The sequence below is a fragment of the Solanum pennellii genome, chromosome 10 (assembly GCF_001406875.1).
Source record: "Solanum pennellii chromosome 10, SPENNV200".
Classification (NCBI taxonomy): Eukaryota; Viridiplantae; Streptophyta; class Magnoliopsida; order Solanales; family Solanaceae; genus Solanum; species Solanum pennellii.
Genome location: NC_028646.1, coordinates 77,260,249 through 77,280,741, shown reverse-complemented (window position 1 = coordinate 77,280,741; position 20,493 = coordinate 77,260,249). Strand labels below are relative to the sequence as shown.

General features: G+C 32.4%; 4 protein-coding genes across 4 annotated transcripts; all 4 read left to right on the top strand.

Moving 5' to 3' along the window:
* The first annotated feature begins 5,907 nt into the window (after window positions 1-5,907).
* LOC107001609 (putative F-box protein At5g15660) lies at window positions 5,908-6,757 on the top strand. The gene is made up of 2 exons (XM_015199585.1): window positions 5,908-6,586; window positions 6,705-6,757. Exons 1-2 carry the CDS (start codon window positions 5,908-5,910, stop codon window positions 6,755-6,757), a joined length of 732 nt encoding a protein of 243 aa, XP_015055071.1.
* A 2,701-nt stretch (window positions 6,758-9,458) lies between these two features.
* On the top strand, window positions 9,459-10,506 carry LOC107001608 (putative germin-like protein 2-1). The gene is made up of 2 exons (XM_015199584.2): window positions 9,459-9,650; window positions 9,964-10,506. The coding sequence occupies exons 1-2, from the start codon at window positions 9,536-9,538 to the stop codon at window positions 10,437-10,439; spliced, it is 591 nt and encodes a 196-aa protein (XP_015055070.1). The 5' UTR covers window positions 9,459-9,535; the 3' UTR covers window positions 10,440-10,506.
* Window positions 10,507-12,101: 1,595 nt separating this feature from the next.
* On the top strand, window positions 12,102-15,492 carry LOC107001907 (probable protein phosphatase 2C 43). Its single transcript, XM_015199861.2, has 4 exons — window positions 12,102-12,826; window positions 13,482-13,846; window positions 14,266-14,478; window positions 14,549-15,492. Exons 1-4 carry the CDS (start codon window positions 12,523-12,525, stop codon window positions 15,242-15,244), a joined length of 1,578 nt encoding a protein of 525 aa, XP_015055347.1. The 5' UTR covers window positions 12,102-12,522; the 3' UTR covers window positions 15,245-15,492.
* A 1,797-nt stretch (window positions 15,493-17,289) lies between these two features.
* On the top strand, window positions 17,290-20,138 carry LOC107001984 (probable protein phosphatase 2C 43). The gene is made up of 4 exons (XM_015199925.2): window positions 17,290-18,005; window positions 18,251-18,621; window positions 18,833-19,048; window positions 19,119-20,138. Exons 1-4 carry the CDS (start codon window positions 17,702-17,704, stop codon window positions 19,542-19,544), a joined length of 1,317 nt encoding a protein of 438 aa, XP_015055411.1. The 5' UTR covers window positions 17,290-17,701; the 3' UTR covers window positions 19,545-20,138.
* Window positions 20,139-20,493: the final 355 nt, after the last annotated feature.

Below are 20,493 nucleotides of genomic sequence, written 5' to 3'. Positions count from 1 at the left end.
ACAACTTTTGAAATGTAGGAGGTTGAAAAAATCTATTTCTCAAACACTTTTGATGATTATTGAGAAGAAAGAAAAGGAGGAGAAGGAAAAGGAGGAGAAGGATGAGGAGGAAAAGGAAAAGGAGAAGAATGGAAAGGAGGAGAAGGAGAAGGAGGAGAAGGAAAAGCAGAAGAATGCAAAGGAGGAGAAGGAGAGAGAAGGCAAAGGAGGAGAAGGAGAGGGAGAAGAAGGCAAATGGAGAGAAGGAGAAGGAGAAGAAGGCAATAAACATGTTTTCTATGCATTTTCTTATATGTATTTTGATGACTTTGCTTTATTACTGCTATATATATAATTATTCAATGTCTTTTGTATCATATGCATGTCATTCCATATTCATGAAGGTATTCCATTCATCTTATATGTCCGGGATCTATTGAGAAAGAGTCCAACTTACATTTTGGTTTAAATTTCCTAGGCATGTTGTTTCCTTTAAAGTTATGTTCTCTATTCAAATTTATACATTTCGGGTCATAGTCTCTGCATTATTTCCTTTTTCATTCACTTATTGTTATTAGATTTTCAATTGATAAGCTCTTTGTTACATTTTCATCTAGCTTCAACTTGGGATTTACTTGTTGCAAGGTTCTGTTTTTTTTTATATAAAAAAATGGTTTGCTGACGTCTTGATGTCTTCATTCTGACTAAACTTGGGAAGAATTGATAATGGTTTAGCTGGATGCAAAATTATGTTCACTGTTTGTAATTCATTGAAGTGTAAATATGAATATTTAGCATTTTGTGCTTTTCTGGTTATTTTTTTTGTTATGTTTCTTAAAAATGTCCAAAATTTTTAGTGTATTTAGTTCATTTTCCTTGTTGTTAACTCCCTAAGAGGCTTGTAGGTATTGACAATGTTTGTCACCCCCTAAGGTTTGTGATTAAGCAATCTGCCTCCTTTCATCATCTTCTTTGTTTGTTAAGAATTGTCATTTGGAGGTTGAGTTTAGTTAATATTGAAGGCCAGTTGTTACTACCTAATATTAGTCGGTTCTTCAATGTGTTTTGTGGGAAGTGTTTCTTCATATTCAAATTATTGGGTTCTAGTCGTGATAAGTGTTAAATAAGATTTATTTGTGTCGTCATTGTGACATTTTGGAGTCTGGACATGCAACACTTTTAATATTTATTAATAATGTCCAAAATTTAGTTTGTTATATATTTTATTTATGTTTTTATTATTTACTTTTATTGAAAGAATACAATTATTAAATAATAGAAAGGAGAAATTTAGGGAAGAAAATAATTTTAAAAAGGAGCAATCACTAAAAAAATTTATTAGTTACAAAATAAAAGATAACTGCCAAAGGCATTCACATAATTGATTACATTTATCATTATGAATTTTCAATTGATAATACTTGATTTTTGGTCAATTTTTTTGGATTATAAATCAATTTTTTTCTTTTTGGTTAGAAAATTTGAAATGAAATAGGTCAAAAAATCGTTGACAAGCAGCTTTCGAAAAGCAATTTTTTACTAGCAGTTCGATAAAATTGATGAAATACAATTTGGATCAATTATTAGTTAATTTCTTCATTATTTATGTGTTTCTAATTGGCTATAAATTTGATACGATTTTTTTTACATAATTGTACAACGTATCTATTTACATACAAAATTGTATGTATTATGAACAAGTTAGTATTAAAGAGTTTTAACAGATTTGCTGAATTTTTTTTGTTAGTTGAATACGAAGATATTAATGGATTGTTTGAGGACTGACTTTCTGGTTGGCTAATTCGTTTTAGTTTTTGGACAAAATGGTATTCCAAACGTAAAAATTACGACAATCGTGCTGTATTTTTATTTTTTCTTTGGTTATTTGTTTTCTATTTTTTGAACTATTTTGTATCCCTTATCGAAAAGAATATCATAAATGTAATGTATTTTGTAAGTGTTTGACCTGAATACAATTTGTATATTACTTTAATATACATATATGTTGGCTGACATATTATAAAATTGTGATGCACAAAATATAATTTTGTTCAAAACAAGATAAGAGTACCATCGTAAATAAATATTATTTTAACTTAGGTACAAATGAAAAACAAATATATTTTTGTTATGTTAGGGCTTTGTTGGCGGTCGTAGTTTACAATTGAAATAGAAAAATACAGTTTTGTTCAAAATATGATACAAGTACTATTGTAAATACTTACATTTTTAACTTGGATACAAAAATACAGTTTTGTTCAATTTTAATTTGGATAGTAAAGTGAACATATAATATAAAAAAGTTGTTCGTATACAATAATGATGAAAAACATAATAACAAAGAAATACAGACTTGTCGGCATTGAAAATTGAGTTTGAAATAAAAGTGAGATTGAAATATAAAATGGGTACAATAATACTCGCTTCAATTGGAATACAAATGTGACTTTGTTGGTATACCATTACTATGAATACAAAATAAAAAAAATACAAACTTGTATGTTTACAATGTAACACTGAAATACAAAATGGGCAAAATAAAAATATAATTTTTTATCATTTAGTTTGTATTCTGAGTGGTCGATGATTGTGAGGTCGGTGGTGAGAAAAACCAATGACGCCACCGTTTTGCCGACACTGATTAAAAGCAATGATCAGCCATGTATATGCTTCGATCTAGAATATCGATGATTAGGTGGGATATCACTTGCAATCCTCTTAGAGGGCTATTAGAGGGGATCCTTGAGGTTTTCATTATCCAAAACACTAAATAAACAATTTTTTTGAAAGATTTAAATAAAAACAAAACGGTTAACAACCCTAATAATCGAATAAAGATGCGTACCTTAATCAATGAGATTCTTGTGAATATCTTTCTGCCACTGGAGAGTGATTTATAGTTTATCAAATCATTAATGTGATTTCAACTACAAACAGCAATTTTGAACGATTTAAACAAAAATAAAATCATAAAACAAATCTTAAAAAATGAATAAAGATGCAAAAAAAAAAAAAGGAAGAGAGAGGCTTTTTTGAAATGAAGAACATGAGAAGAATTGGAAGATGAAAATATGAGAGAGAGAAAAAATATTTTATTTTTTAAAAACATATGAGGGAGAATTCATTGGAAAATGTGTAATTAAGGTGAGATAAAATAGGAAGTAAATTAGGATTCACAATCTTTTATAAAATAATGACATTTTATATTTTTACTAATCATTTTAAAATATGAAGGTTTTTACTTAATATGTTTGATTTTTTGACTAATTTTCCCTTAAAAATAAAATGGCCCAACATTGTCTTAAAAATTGATTTAGAGTATTTGTCTTAACAAGATGAAATAATGATAAATTAATTTAAACGAGCTTCTCAAACTTGACGAAATAAAACAATTAATTTGAATGTAAACTAAATGATTTCAACGACTGAGAATTACAAATAAATTATGACTAGACTAATTTAATAAAAGGTGTGCCAAAAATCAAAATCTTTTTGAAACGATTTTCGAATAATCATAAGTTATACAAATCGTATACATAATTATGTAAAACACATATATTATCTAAAAATTGTGTCGAGATCAATTTAAAATAACCTTAAAACATTTTGAACTTTATAAATTCTAATTGTTTCAATTCGTTTAAAATTAAGAAGCTCGTTAATTGATTCCTATTTGGGAGGGTCAAAATTAGGTGTCAACACTCCCTTTCTTTCTTTCATTCTTTCTTACTTTCGTTCTGTTGTCCTTTCTTTCTTGCTTTTTGTTGTTGCTCTGTCTCTTCTTACTATTGCTTTTTTTCTCCTTTTTTTCATAGAATAGTCAATGACTGTAGACTCTATAAAACTTATATTAATAGTTAATTAGAGAAGTAATATAATCGTAACAAATGAAGAGCTAATATAATCGTAACAAATGAAGAGCATAAAAAACTACAAAATAAATTAAATTAAAATTAAAAATGTATTACAAACATATTAAAGTTGAATTATTAGAAGAGAAGTAGTATAATCGTAACAAATGAAGAAGCATAAGAAACAACAAAATGAATTAAACTTGAATTAAAAATGTAGTTGAATTATTATAAGAAAATTAAATATGAATGCAAAAATGTAGAAAATAAAAGAACATTCTTTAATCTGCATGTAAACTGAATAAAATTTGTATCAATAATAAATTAAACAAGTAACCGATCGTAACAAAGCAATCAATTAATTGCAAAATGCATTAGAATTGTATTTAAAAATGTATTACACAAATATTAAAGTCGATGTAGAAGAGAAAATTAAGCATGAATAAAAAAATGCAACAAATGAAATATTATACAGTGATTTATAGAGTGAATTAAACTTGTATCAATAATGAATTAAACAAGTATCCAATAGGAATAAATAAATAAAAGAAACTGCAAAATGAATTAAAGTTGTATTACAATGTGTTAAATTTGAATATGAAGAGAGAATTAAAAACGAATGGGAAATGTAGCTAATGACTGACAAGACAATGATCTGTAGAGTGAATTAAACTTGTATCAATAATGAATTAAACAAGTACCAAATGATAACAAATAAAAAAAAGTGAAATGAATTAAATTTACATTAAAATTGTATCACACGGTATTTAAAGTTGAATTAGAAGAGAGAATTAAGAATGAATAGAAAATGTAACTAACGAAATATACATGACAATGATCTATAAACTGATAAGTTATATCAGTAATGAATTAAAAAAGTATCCATTAGTAACAAATAAATCAAACAAACTTCAAAGTAAATAAAATGTGCATTAAATTGTATCATCTAATTCAACTTTAATACAATTGCAAGAAAATTTTAGTGTTATATTTAATTCATTTCAATCTAATATTTCTACTAAAATCAATTACAAATTTAATCAAACCCTCTTAAAATTGAGATATGAACTTCAAACGACATTTTCAATTATTTGTAAGAATTAACTATTCAAACTTATCACAAATTCGTAAAATGCAAATCATGAATTCAAAAATTTGAAGCTTTATAATGACTATAATGGTGTACTCTTACTTCTGTAATTTTAATGATTTGAAATTTCTGCTTTAAAATGTGATCTTATACAATTTTGCGGTCTTTTTGTTCCTCTTTTCATTTTTTTTTTTGAATAAAAATAGTGATATGGACATAATGAAATATGAAAAATTGATTTGTTCATTAAATAAAAATTAAAAGAAGAAGAAGAATTTTGTAAAAGAAGAAAAGAAGAATACAAAGATAATAATGATAGAGAGAAAGATAAGAAGAAGATTTTTTTTAAAAAAATAAATAAATTAAGAGGCAAAAGGGCCGAGAAAGAAAGTGAAGGTACATTTTTCTTAATTTCAAAAATTGTTTTATTTAGTTATAAAAATTATATTGACATAAATAGTAAATATTTTTTAAATATAGCATATTGATATGATTTATCCATTTATTTATGCGCTCAATATTAAAATAATTGCATAGAGTGTAGTATTCGAATTCAAAGTTTCAAAACATACTTATTAATAATATTAGTTTAGTAAAATACACATCTCATGTTACGAAGGGGTGTCATATAATATAAAATGCATGGAATAAAAACAATAATATACGCATACTACATATATACATATTCACACGCTTAATACATATTTATTATTATATTAAATTTTACAGTAAAATCATAAAAAATGTAACTTAACTACGTACTTATAATAATTAGATAGATAGATGGGATATACATAGATTGAAATAATAACACTACAGAAAAGAAAAAGGTCCAATCCTATTATGAAACAAATTTTGTTTCAACTAGGAGATTCTAATACAGTAGCTATAAATAAAATCACTTGATGTATGTTTTTTATCTTTCCATTAATTATAAGCTGTCTTTGCTCTTGTTTTTTTGGCATATTTTTCATGGAGGAAATACTTATGGACATTCTGAGTAGGCTACCAGTAAAGTCAGTTGTTCGTTTCAATTGCGTTTCAAAATTTTGGAATACATTAATCTCTCAACCTTATTTTAGAAAGATACATCTCAATCGCGCCAGTTCCCAAAAATTGCTTTCTCTCCACTACCATCGTAAGTATGAAGATGATAATCGTCTTCACTTCTACACGTCTTCTTTATCCTTGGTTCAACTCGTTAAGGATACCCGCGTAGTTGATTGCCCTCCAAATTCTAATCCATCACATGGTTCACACGTCTATTGTAGCTGTGATGGCTTGTTTCTCATTGGAATCTGGAATGACCGTTATGCTCAACAACCTTCAACATTATTGATATGGAATCCTTCCACAAGAGAATCTATACTACTTCCCCATTCTAAATATTACTCGAGTAGTGATTCCAAATATTACTCGAGTAGTGATTATGAAGACAGTGGTAATTATGATGACAGTGGTGATGGTGATTATGAAGACATTAGTGACATTAGTGATTTTGAAGACAGTGATGATTATGATGATCTCCGCTCTACTTACGGATTGGCTTATGACTCTATTAGTGATGACTATAAAGTCTTTAGAATGGTCCTGCCTTTTCATGGCAAAAAAGAAAACGAAATTTTCGCACTGAAAAAAGGTTCATGGAGAATTAGTGAAGAAACAGGTATGACAGATTGTTCTATGTATTCTGGTGGGGAATTTTTGCCATTTGTATATGGAGCCTTTCATTGGCTTGGTATCTCATCACATAAGTTGTTGTTGTATGTGGTTTCATTTAATAGGTATACGGAGAGATACCATTGCCAGAGATTGTGTGTTATCTTGCCCTGTATAAGCGGTCAAAACCTAAAATTGAAGTTGATGTGGGTCTATCCGTTTTGGACGGAATGCTTAGTTTTTATTATAGAGATGACACATTGTTTAATTTATGGATGATGAAAGTCCGTGGTTCTTGGATGAACTTATTTATTATACCAAGCGACAAAGTATATAGAGTTATACCGACGTATATGTTTTCAGATAATCAAGTATTACTCTGTCTTAAATGAGATAGTAAAGTAATGTCAAGATTTGTATATAGGCTCATATCTTTTGGATCATTTGGATTAAGGAGTCAAATATGGCCTCTAGATTGTGATGACATTGACATTGATGCAATTACCATTAACAAGGATATTGGTATTGTTTATAATGGTATTGTTTATACAGAAAGTCTCATCTCTCCGGAACTAAAACTAGGTCTTGGGGTGTAATTGGTTTCGTTACTTATTATATTACCACAATTTTCTAAAGATAATTTGTTACTCACCCATTTGTGGTTTTCTACCAATGTAATATCCTGATTTCCTTACTGTATTTTACCTTCTTTTTTTCCGCAATTTTCTGTGATCGATTGCCTCGCTGTATATATATCACATCTTAATGCATTGCTAATTATCATGAATGTTCCTGTGTAAAAAGCAGCAGGTTTAATTGATGAAAAAAGTTGTTAGATGTTCACTTCAAAGTGGATAGTTGTTTGGTACCTAGCTTTGGTTCACCTATCAAAGGTGAACTATTTCTTTGTATTTAAGTGGAGAAAGGGTAAAGTGAACCCCATTGTCTACATATTTAGTACTCTAGTTTCAATAGACATAATGAGTACTGTAATTTCACAAGTGGAGTCTATATGTGTTGAAACACTAACACATTCTGATGTTGAATAGGAGTAGGTTATCGAGATGATTTATCTTTGGTCTTGAGTGTCTGGTAAAGTTTCTCCACAGGCGAAAACTTAAATCAGGTATGACACAAAAAAAAACTTTCTGATTATAAAGCTGAACAACTTGAATAGTGAGATTAATTAACACTTGGCTGATAGAAGGAACTTCATATATTTGGATGGTTATTCTGATTTTAATTGCTCTCTAGTTTAATTTTGCTGCAGATAACTTTGTCTATAAAAACGTACATAAAAAAAGGAAAACTTTCACATATAACCACTTAAAAACAATTAATTGCTCTTCATAGCTTTAGTTTGATAATTACAATTTGTAGCTACATGTTATATGGAGTAGAGAGGCGAGAGAGGGGGAAAAGAGTGGGAGAAAGGTGAAATGTATATGTATATTGGTTAGATAATTGTATATTCGAGCGAGATCGAGAGAGGCGAGCGAGAGAGGGAAGAGAGTGGGAGATAATTTCTTTCATGCTTTTGTCAATTGGATTTTTCCGAATTTCGTTAGCTCATATATCACTATCACCTTTCATACGCATACATAAGTGACACAGAAAATTTTAAAGAATTAAAAAATTAACTCAAATAAACATGAACTTAAAATAAGTTGAGTGTAAATTTTAGCAGCATTATTTATATAAATAATTATCTTCAGGAGTATTTTGTGGAAATATAACTTCTCAAGAATCGGCTAAATAACATAAATTTGAAATTCCTATATTTAGTAGCATAATGAGGTAAATGAACTTTAATTAATTCTTTTCATTTTAAATTAGTGGGACTTGTAACTATTTCTGTTTTCAATTTTATAGGCTGAATTGCAAATAATATATACAAATGCATATGTATAATATACAAATATATACATATACAATTGCCCTCTCTTGCTCGCTTCTCTCATCCCTCTCCCACTCTCGCTCACCTCTCTCCCACTCTCTGCCCTCTCTCGCTAGCCTCTATCCTCCCTCACCCAGTCGCGCTCGCCTCTCTCCTCCCTCACCCAGTCGCGCTCGCCTCTCTCCTCCCTCTCCCAATCTCTCTTGCCATATATACAAATACATATGTATAATATACAATTATCTAACTGATATACATATATAAAATTCAACTTTCTCCCACTCTTTTTCTCCTCTCTCTCCCAATCTCGCTCGCCTCTCTCCTCCATATAACATGTAACTACGAATTGTAATCATCAAACTATAGTTATGGAGAGTAATTAGGCTATTTTAAGTGGTTATATGTGAAAGTTCCACTATCTTAATATATTATGGCAAATAATACTCACAATCCTCACGTTTTACCAGTATATGTCATTTAAATTATTTTTTTATATTGTGTAAAAAACTTTAAGAATATTGTTATAGAAGTTAAAATTCATAGTTTGTTGTTTCTCATTTTAAAAGAAAATAATTAAAGAGGAATAAAGCTAGTTTTTTTAATGGACTTATAGATAGTTTAGATCATTTTACTAAATCAACTTTTATAATTGCAGTGAAGGCAAATGGCTTTGGCTTTCAAGAACTCTACACTTTGCATGAAATTGTAATTTTAACTTTATTTTTTTCTTTTGCTTACTTATTCTAATAATGTATAATTAATTAGTTGTTACTTAGTTAACCATTGGTGCAGCCTAAAGGGGGCTTATCACCTAAAGTAATCAAGAAACTATATGTACTAAAAGGGTGTTAATTTCATAAATTACTAGCAAAGCTTTTTTCTAACTAATCTAAGTAAATTCAAGAAGCATGATTTCATAGCTACACTACACTATTTAAAGAAATTGTCTCTCAATTCATCACAACATCTCATAATTTCAAAAACTTTATTTGGTTTCAATCTCCTCCCTCTAAATTAAATTAATTATTTTGTCTTTCATTGCAATAATATTTTGCAAAAATGGCCAAAAATATCATCTTGATATTGTGCTTGATTTTCACCTTATTATGTTCTGGTTTGGCAGTTGAAGTTGGCCCTTTGCAAGACTTTTGTGTTGCAGATAGTACTAGTATGGGTAAGCACTGAAATTTTAATGTATGTAATGGATTTAACTTATAAAATATCGACAGTATATCAATATATTTTAACCGGCTATAACAGATAAAAGAATAAGAATTATTATAAACAAATAATTGTTCTAGTGTAAATGATCATTTTGACCTAATGATTGTTGCATTGTGACTTTATGCTACTAATTAATTATACAATCAAGAAAGATAGTATTTCTAGACAAAAATCGAGCTAAAAATAACATGTTTATTGAACTAACAGAACTCGTCTTAAATTTATCTCTGATGATTTTTCTTTCGCGTTTAATTAATTCTCAGTTATGCCAAGTGGTTTGATGTGCAAGAATCCTTTGCAAGTAGAAGCCAATGATTTTTACTATGGCGGTTTAAATATACCAAGTAACAAAACAACTCCAACTGGTATCAATATGACTCTTGTGGATGTAAATCAACTACCAGGGCTCAACACTCTTGGAATTTCAATGGCTCGAATCGACTATGCACTCGATGGAATTAATCCTCCGCATATTCATCCTCGAGCCACTGAAATGCTTGTACTCATCGAAGGTTCATTACACGTTGGATTCGTCACTTCTAACCCTCAAAATAGATTAATTTCGAGAGTTCTACACACCGGGGACGTGTTTGTTTTCCCTGCAGGTCTCATTCACTTTCAGAGAAATATTGGAAATAGATTTGCTGTTGCACTTGTTTCATTTAGTAGCCAGAATCCAGGTTTAATAAACGTTAGAGATGCAGTGGAGACACTTCCAGAGTCTGTCAAATTTAAATAAATGCATTTATCATTGTAATAAATTACGAACTCGATTCATCACTTAAATTCAAGATTACTATTCATTACACTTTCGATTTATAAATAAATTAAATCAGATTGTACAACAATAGCAATTTTGTTGATTTTTTTTTTCTCATAGTAAGTCAACCTTAGAGTTATTGTATAAATAACTTCAGGATAAGAATGTAGAATACTAGTTGCGTACAATAGATTTTTTCTTCTTCAAATTTCGCACATAATGGAATTAAAATTTCGATTAAGGAATGCTAAAATTTGAAAAATTAAAATTACGTAGAAGTCGAAGTATCAATATGTGATATTTATATATAAAAAATATTTTTACCTACCTATATCGTATAATTTTTTATACAACTCCGCCACTAAACGGAAGCTTAGTTCATCAAACTCGTTGACCATTTTATATATTTTGTACATTTCTGTCACATTTAGTAGTTTCTAGGCCTACACATCATAATTGTAGCACAAAGCTCTGTAACTAACACTATTCCATTGATTTGATACACATCATAATTGTAGCACAAAGCTATGTAAGCTAACACTATTCCATTGATTTGATACTACTCCATGACAATGGAGCTTGAGAGAAAGATGAAGAAGGAAGAGAGAAGATATTATTGAATGATTGAGAATTACAGCTGTACAAACTACTTATATACAATTTGTAGATTAGTTAACTAACTATCAAACTAATTGTCATTACTATTTAACTACATTATTAGCTAACTAATTAATACACGTCAGTCAGCTAACTAATAGTTAGTTACAGCCAGCTCAACATGCACTATATTCAAACTTTACCACAAGCTCTATTTAATTAATCATATCTTTATAGTTATAACAAACTGTATTTGAATGATGTTCTAATCCACGAGTTTCTTAATATTTACTTAAACGTTGACATGATATAATGAACAAACATCTCATTTCCTTATTGATTAAATATTTGTAATTATTTAGTATTATGTTTTAACACATACAAATTTGAATGAAAACTAACTCTACATCAACTCTTTTTAATATAATGATCCGAGTTAATTGTGAGCACTTCAATTCATTTCACGAGTTATCTACTACTTATTACCATCTCGATAACCATATCATTCAAATCAGTTTGCACAATATTCAATTAAGTTTTCCTCTAACATGTTAACTATCATGTATTAAGCTAGTCTGTATGCACCTCAACTCCACAACACGAGGTAACTACTAGTCTTTTATCACTCTACCAAGTAACTTATATTATTTTTATATCCATCAAAACTTAAAATTTAAAATCTCATCGTTCTCAATCACTTCACTGATTACTATATATAATGGACCCTTTAAGTATCACCAAAGAAACTTAATGCATTGCTAGGCAACATATAGCATAATTTTAAAGTGTTAGATTCTTCTTTTTTTCTTATTTATAATAGAAAATTCATTGTTGAAATATATATTTCGATTTTATGTAATATTCTTTTTGAAAAAAATATCAAATTAAATTAAATATGTCACGTAAATTGAAACAGAAATAGTATACCAAGCAGCTACAAACAACCACCAGTGGAACCTTTCTCTTCTCTGTAAATAGAAACCGCCCAAAAACTTCTCTCTATATATATATATCTTCAAGAATCGCTAATTTTCTGTTGCAATTCTCTCTCAATAACTGCATTCACTTTAAAGAGAAAGATCTCTTCATTTTTCAAGCTACATTGATCATTTCTTAGTCAGCTGCACTTCTTCTACTTCGTTTGGGTATCTCTGTTGTGTTCTCTTTCAACCCATTAATGGTGTTGATGTGAGAACAGAGGTGGGGTTGTTGAATTTTATTTTGGGGGGGCATTTTCTGGTTTCTGCGTGTAGTGTTGATTGATATTCACGGACTTCTACTCTGTTTGTGTGCGTCAGTTGGATTTTTTGATCGAGATTGAAGTTTCATCGGAATTCAGGGAAATTGAATTTGGGTTTTTCTGCTAGTGTTTATTGAAGTTTTGGGGTACATTTCTACATTTTCGATCAGCTATTAGCTATACATTTTATAGTTTTTTTTTTTGAGTTTAAGAAGGAAATGCACGATGGTTTCTTGGCTGGATAGGACTGTATCAGCTTGTTGCCAACCTTTAGGTCGATATATCGGTTTGAGCAGCAGTGAAGATGGTGTTCTGGGAGGTGAAGATTACCCATTGCTATGGTATAGAGACCTTGAGAAACATTCATGTGGCGAGTTCTCTTTTGCTGTGGTACAGGCTAATCAAGTATGCGAAGATTATGGCCACGTTGAACCAGGTCGTGAAGGTACCTTTGTTGGGGTTTATGATGGCCATGGTGGCCTTGATGCTTCAAGATTTGCCTGTGATAACCTTAGCCGCCATTTAATAAGTGAGATCAACTTTCTCTATTTCCTTGTTGCAGTTTTTTTGACAGTGGAATTTATGGTGTTTTTTCCTTTGCATTGTAAATTTTACTCTCGTAGTATTACTCTTGAAGTTTCTAGTTCTTTGATTTCTATTACTATTTGTTATTTCTTGTACTTGGATTGTATTATTATCTGCTTGTAGATACTGTTCGTTTTTTTGCAGCATATTTTGTCATGCTATTTGTAGTATCTTGTCGTGGCTTCTTCATTTATAGTATTCTTGTACCCGGACTGCTTTATTATGCTTTTTTTATTTTAGCCGAGGGTCTATCGGGAACCTAACAAGGTAGGGATATGGTATGAGTAACACTACTCTCCCTAGACCCCCCTTGTGAGAAACCTTCTAAGATAGGGGTATGGTATGTTGTTGTTGTTGTTGTAGATACTGTTTGTTAATGATTTTTTTCTCTTAGTTTGTCTATAAGTGATTGTATAGTAGAAGGTTTCAATTGTCACCAAGGATTTTGCAGTTTTCTCGCAGCTCAGGCTTTATTTGTTGCTGTAGTACTGGTTTATGTTTCTTCTTCAGAGTGACAAACAGCAACATAGAGGAACAGGATCATCTTTTTGGTACTCTTGAGAATTTTCAGGCTACGCAGCTAACACAGTCTTTTACAGCGCTTGCTCGAGAAAAAGGAACAATAGATAAAGAAGTCCTTAATAATGCCTTCGCTGCAACTGAAGACGGCTTCCTTTCTATTGTGGAAAGGGAATTTCATGATGATCCAGATATTGCGTCAATGGGGAGCTGCTGTCTGGTTGGTGTTATCTGGAAAAGGAGATTATATGTAGCTAACCTGGGTGACTGTAGAGCAGTATTAGGTCAAACAGGAATATTCAATAGGATTTTTGCTAAGCAATTGACTAATGATCATAATGTCAGGATCAAGGAGGTCAGGGATGAACTGAGAGCTCTGCACCCAGACGATCCAAACATTGTGACTTATGTCAGAAGAACATGGCGTGTTAAAAGCATTATACAGGTTTGATTTTAAATACTAATATTCAACACAAACTTGTTATGTTATGTATCATTTTGAATTTTATATCTTGATATCTCATGACAGATGCTCATTCTTTTTAATCAAAAGCAATTTAGTTTCCATCATAGTCCTTAATGTTATCAGAAGATTAGTGAGCTTAAACTAAATTTGCGTAGTATTTATGAGGCTCTTAATTCTAGTTTGTTGTCTGTGACATTTGGTGGCTTAATCCAAGAACAACTCTTTTTTAACCTCAAATATGCTTTTGGACACCTCTGAAACTGACCTACACAAAAATTGATTTGTTAACTTGGGAAGTAATCTGCCATTATATCCGTTAAGTACATCCAAATATACTGAATAGAACTATATCTATTAATATATGTGTTTCCTTTTATGTTTATTTCTGCATCTTTTAGGTAACTAGAGCAATTGGAGATGCATTTCTGAAGAAGGTAGAATTTGCTATTGGTGCAATTCCTCTTAAGCGGCCAGTACTAAGAGCTGATCCATCTGTCTGTTCAAGAAACTTACAACCATGCGATAAATTTGTTATATTTGCTTCTGATGGGCTGTGGGATCTCTTAAGCAATCAAGAGGCTGTAAAAATTGTGCATGCCTACCCTAGACAGGTATCTGACATTTATTTGATAAAATGTCATGTTTGTATGGTTAAAACTTATTTTGTTTATCCAATATCAGGGCATAGCTAGAAGACTTGTTCTATCAGCCCTGAATGTGGCTGCACGTGCAAGAAAGTTGAAGTGCGATGACCTTATGAATTATGACAAAGGTGTCAGGAGGGCCTTTCATGATGATATAACAGTCGTAGTCATCTTTATAGATCACGAGAAGCTGAATGACGAATTAACTGTGCCTGGAATGTCAGTTCAAGGATATGTAGACACTCATCGACCATCAGATTTTAATATTGAGCAAGAGGTTGCTACAGAGACTGAACACACAGAGATTGAATCCACAGACACTGAACCCACAGGGACCGAAAGCTCAGAGACCGAACCCACAGAGACCAAACACTCAGAGACCGAACCCACAGGGACCGAACGCTCAGAGATTGAACTCACAGAGACTGAAGCCACAGAGACCGAACACTCAGAGACTGAAGCCACAGGGACTGAACCCACAGAGACTGAACCCACAGGGACTGAACCCACAGAGACTGAAGCCACAGGAACCGAACGCTCAGAGACCGAACCCACAGAGACAGAACACTCAAAGACCGAGCCCACAGGGACTGAACCCGCAGAGACCGAACGCTCAGAGACTGAACACACAGAGATTGAAGCCACAGAGACCGAACGCTCAGAGACCGAACCCACAGGGACTGAAGCCGCAGAGACCGCACCCACAAAGACTGAACTCACAGTGACAGTATAACAAGTTGTTTGCACTTGTTCTTTTCTAGGGAATCCTGGATCTCCCATTTTGATATACAGTCCAGAATGAAACAGCAAGACTATTAGGTTACCCATATGCCACCACCATCCAAATTTTTGAATGTACAAAGACATGCTGAGGAAACTGTCTCCTATTGTTTGTTTACCACAATATCTGTCAATGTAAGGCCATAAACACATTCTGTTTCAAGATGTATACACATGAACCCCACAATCTTGCCTTTTGAAGATTTCTTGCTTGTTCTAAAAATTATCTCTATCTCTCTCTCTTGCAAGGGTGGAGTTTCATCTTATTCCCTTTGTCGGAAAATTGCATCAAATTATTTTTATGTGTATATCGTAAATGTTATGGAATCCATTTGGCTTCTTCTGACGGTGCTAATAATGCGGTTGAGAGCCTACTAAACCATAAATTTTCTTGTGCCCTTGTCTGCAACTATGCAAACATGGAATGAAATGTGGTGAAAATAAATCTTTTTTCTAAATTCTACAAAAGTGTTTTAGAACCGAGAAGGGAATTCCATATTTCTCTAAATTCTACTATTGGTTCAATAATATATTAAATGATTTTTCTTAACGGATAAGTCAACATCTTAAACGACATATCAAAATTAACCCAATTCAACTGACTCATATAGTATGGATGGTTTGGTATCACTAAGTCATAAACAACAACATAGTGAGTGTAATCTCACAAGCGGAGTTTGGAGAGGATTGTGAGTACATAGCCTTATTACCCTACCTTGTATGAAAAAAGAGGTGATTTTCGTAGGCCTTCGGCTCAAGTAAAACACATCAAAATCAAGAATGGGTAGGAAATACAGTAGCAAAGAAATCATGCTCAAAATAATTCGAATAAGAAACATTAGCCACAACAATATATGATAACTAAAGCAAACAGGTAATAATAATTAAGTTTATACTAATTTGTTAAAGGTGCTGAGGCTCAGGTCTTTTGAGAATCCATTTGTTTATCAGGTTACATTTGGTTCGGTGGTACCACCAAATTGTGAAAAATAACGATAATTTTTTGGAGGTAGAATAAATATCTTTGATATTTATACTTAAAAAAAAATCTAGATAATTAGATATTGATCTTCTTGCAAACATTGGAAAGTTGGCAGCCAAACCTAACAGTTACTCCAATTGTTCCTAATGTGCATCTTATGAAAGATGATGATGATTCTTTTGATGATCCAGATGGATACAGAAGGTTAGTTTGAAAGTTAAACTTGGCTCGTCTTGATGTTACTTTAGCAGTAATTGTTGTTAGTCAGTTCATATCTGCACCTACAATCAAACATTGTTCAGTTTTGGAACAAAATTCTATGTTATTTGAAAGGAGCTCCTGGACTTAGCATATAATATAGCAATCACAATCATGCTTGTATTGAGTATTTGCAGGTGCCGATTGGGCTGGATCCAAAATTGATAGAAGATCTATTACAGGTATTGTGTCTTTGTTGGAGGGAACTTGGTGTCATGGAGAAGTAAGAAGCAAAGTGTTGTATCTCGATCCAGAGCAGAATCAAAGACATAGCTATGTCACGGTCTACATGTAAAATTATGTGGATACATAATCTTCTTACTAAAATTCAGTTAAAGCATCACATATCAGCAAAACTCTGGTGTGATAATCAAACTGCTCTTCATATTGCCTTGAACCCAGTGTATCATGAAAGAACAAAACATATTGATGTTGATTGCCATTTTATTAGTGAGAAGATTCAGGAAAGGTTAATTTCCACCATGTTAGGTATAAGCGTCCACTAACACTCAATGGATCGGGTCCCTTGACACAGTAAGAACAATAATGCAAGCACAAACAGTAAGTAAAGCAACACAAGCGCTTTACGTGGAGAAGATTCAGGAAAGGCTAATTTCCACCGGCTATGTCCAGCTCATCACTTTGTCAATTTCTGATCTAAACAGAATTTGATCATCTCTAACTAACTTTACCATCTATATATCTCTTCAAGAATCGCTAATTTTCTGTTGCAATTCTCTCTCAATAACTGCATTCAGTTCAAAGAGAAAGATCTCATTTTCAATCTACATTTATCATTTCTTAGTCAGATGCAGTTCTTCTACTTCGTTTTGGTATCTCTGTTGTGTTTTCTTTCAACCCATTAATGGTGTTGATGTGAGAACAGTGGTGGGGTTGTTGAATTTTCTGTTTCTGGGCATTTCTGGTTTATGGGTGTAGTGTTGATTGATATTCACGAACTTGTATTCTGTTTGTGTGTCAGTTGGATTCATTCTTGTGTTTTTTATCGACATTGAATTTTAGTGTTGTTTGTTCGGAATTCAGGGGAAATTGAATTTGGGTTTTTCTGCTAGTGTTGAAATATTGGAGTTTTGGGGTACATTTCTACAATTTCGATCAGCTATTAGCTATACATTTTATAGTTTTGTGAGTTTAAGAAGGAAATGAAAGATGGTTTCTTGGCTGGATAGGACTGTAGCAGCTTGTTGCCAACCTTCTGATCGATATGTCGATTTTAGCAGTGGTGAAGATGGTGTTCTGGGAGGTGAAGATTACCCATTGCTATGGTATAGAGACCTTGAGAAACATTCATGTGGCGAGTTCTCTTTTGCTATTGTACAGGCTAATCAAGTATGCGAAGATTATGGCCACGTTGAACCAGGTCGTGAAGGTACCTTTGTTGGGGTTTATGACGGCCATGGTGGCCTCGATGCTTCAAGATTTGCCTGTGATAACCTTAGCCGGCATTTAATAAGTGAGATCAACTTTCTCTATTTCCTTGTTGCAGTTTTTTGACAATGGAATTTATGGTGCTTTTCCTTTGCATTGTAAATTTTATTCTCGTAGTATTACTCTGAAAGTTTCAATTACTATTTGTTATTTCTTGTAGTTCGATTGTATTATAATCTGGTTGTAGATACTTTGTCATGCTATTTATAGTATCTTTTGGTACTCTTGAGAATTTTCAGCCTAAGCAGTTAAACACACATTTTTTTACAGTGCTTGCTCGAGAAAATGGAACAATAGATGAAGAAGTCCTTAATAATGCCTTTGCTGCAACTGAAGATGGCTTCCTTTCTATTGTGGAAAGGGAATTTCATATTCTTGATCCAGGAATTGCATCAAAGGGTTCCTGCTGTCTGGTTGGTGTTATCTGGAAAAGGACGTTATATGTTGCTAACCTGGGGGACTCTAGAGCAGTATTAGGTCATACAGGAAGATACAATAGGATTTCTGCTGAGCAATTGACTAATGATCATAATGTCAGGATCAAGGAGGTCAGGGATGAACTGAGAGCTCTTCATCCAGACGATCCAAACATTGTGATTGGTTTCGGGGGAAGAACATGGTGTATTAAAGGCATTATAAAGGTTTGCTTTAAAATACTAATATTGGACACAAACTTGGTGTGTTATGTATCATTTTGAATTTTATATTCTGATGTCTCATGACAGATGCTCATTCTTTTTAACCTCAAATATGCTTTTGGACACTGACCTAAACAAAAATTGATTTGTCAACTTGGGAAGTAATCTGTCTCGGCCTTTTAATTTGCCTTTTAATATAGGTGTTCCCTTTTAGGTAACTAGAGCAATTGGAGATGCATCTATGAAGAAGCCAGAATTTGCTCATGGTGTGATGAAACCTTTTAGGGGGCCAGTAGTAAGAGCTGATCCATCTGTCTCTTCAAGAAACTTACAGCCATGCGATAGATTTGTTATATTTGCTTCTGCTGGGCTGTGGGATCTCTTAAGCAACGAAGAGGCTGTACAAATTGTGCATACCTACCCTAGACAGGTATCTGACATTTATTTGATCAAAATGTCATGTTTTTATGGTTAAACTTACTTTGTTTATCCAATATCAGGGCATAGCTAGAAGACTTGTTCTATCAGCCCTGAATGTGGCTGCACGTGCAAGAAAGTTGACGTGCGATGACCTTATGAATTTTGACAAAGGTGTCAGGAGGGCCTTTCATGATGATATAACAGTCGTGGTCATCTTTATTGATCACGAGAAGCTGAATGACGAATTAACTGTACCTGGCATGTCAGTTCGAGGATTTGTAGACACTCATCGACCAACAGATTTTAACATTGAGCAAGAGGTTGCTACAGAGACCGAACACACAGCAATCGAACCCACAGGGACTGAACCCACAGAGACTGAAGCCACAGGGACCGAACCCACAGAGACCGAAGCCACAGGGACTGAACCCACAGAGACTGAACACACAGTGACCGAACCCACAGAGACCGAAACCACAGAGACTGAACTCACTGAGACAGTATAACAAGTTATTGGCACTTGTTCTTTTCTAGGGAAGCCTGGATCTCCCATTTTGATATACAGTCCAGATGATCAGCAAGACTATTAGGTTACCCATATCCAAATGGTCATCGGCAAATTTTGAATGTACAAACACTTGCTGAGGAAACTACCTCCTATTGTTTGTTTACCACAATATATTTCAATGTAAGGCCATAAAAGTTGGCATTGTGATCGAAAGAAAAAAATACATTCTGTTTCAAGATGTATACACATTCTTGCCTTTAGAAGATTTCATGCTTGTTCTAAAAATTGTGCCCTTGTCTAAAACTATGCAAACATGGAATGAAATTTGATGAAAATAAATCTTTTTTCTAAATTCTACAGAAGTGTTCGTAATGATCCCAACAGATTTGAAATAACAAAATATTTTTTGAGACGATTTTCGATTATATTGGTAACTGAATTGAACTACAAACTAAGATAATAACGGAAATAACAGAAAATGGGGAAGTCGAATAGTAGCTTCATGGCTCGATAGATCTGCAGAAATAGAAGAGAGATGGAATGAAAAAATTGTATAGAAGGAGAAAGATTTTGGAGAAGAACATACCGTGCAAATTCATGCCCTCTCTATTCTGTTATTCTGTTAGTCAGTTACATATACCATTTAATCAAATTGCCTGAGTTGGCAAGTCTTACTAATCCCAACCTTTGAAGCTCAGTAACTCGCAATAAATCTCGACCCTCCACGTGGTAATTATTATTACTACATTCTGAATAAACCCCAGCTCATAACAGTGTTTTAGAACCAAGAAGGAAAAGCCATATTTGTCTAAATTCCGTTATTGGTTCAATAACTGAGATATAAAATTCTCTAGAGAGTCTCGAATAGTTTATTTACTCAATTTTATGAAAATTGATAGGAGGTAATTCAATCAAACAATCTTTTATGATTAATATATTAAATGATT

Excerpts from the sequence above, each read along its gene's own strand:
- LOC107001608 (XM_015199584.2), top strand. The coding sequence starts at position 9,536 with ATGGCCAAAAATATCATCTTGATATTGTGCTTGATTTTCACCTTATTA. Across the intron at positions 9,651-9,963 it reads TGCAGATAGTACTAGTATGG|TTATGCCAAGTGGTTTGATG; the intron begins GTAAGCACTGAA and ends ATTAATTCTCAG.
- LOC107001609 (XM_015199585.1), top strand. The coding sequence starts at position 5,908 with ATGGACATTCTGAGTAGGCTACCAGTAAAGTCAGTTGTTCGTTTCAAT. Across the intron at positions 6,587-6,704 it reads GAGAATTAGTGAAGAAACAG|GTATACGGAGAGATACCATT; the intron begins GTATGACAGATT and ends TTCATTTAATAG.
- LOC107001984 (XM_015199925.2), top strand. The coding sequence starts at position 17,702 with ATGGTTTCTTGGCTGGATAGGACTGTAGCAGCTTGTTGCCAACCTTCT. Across the intron at positions 18,006-18,250 it reads CCTTAGCCGGCATTTAATAA|TGCTTGCTCGAGAAAATGGA; the intron begins GTGAGATCAACT and ends ATTTTTTTACAG. Across the intron at positions 19,049-19,118 it reads TGCATACCTACCCTAGACAG|GGCATAGCTAGAAGACTTGT; the intron begins GTATCTGACATT and ends ATCCAATATCAG.
- LOC107001907 (XM_015199861.2), top strand. The coding sequence starts at position 12,523 with ATGGTTTCTTGGCTGGATAGGACTGTATCAGCTTGTTGCCAACCTTTA. Across the intron at positions 13,847-14,265 it reads GTGTTAAAAGCATTATACAG|GTAACTAGAGCAATTGGAGA; the intron begins GTTTGATTTTAA and ends TGCATCTTTTAG. Across the intron at positions 14,479-14,548 it reads TGCATGCCTACCCTAGACAG|GGCATAGCTAGAAGACTTGT; the intron begins GTATCTGACATT and ends ATCCAATATCAG.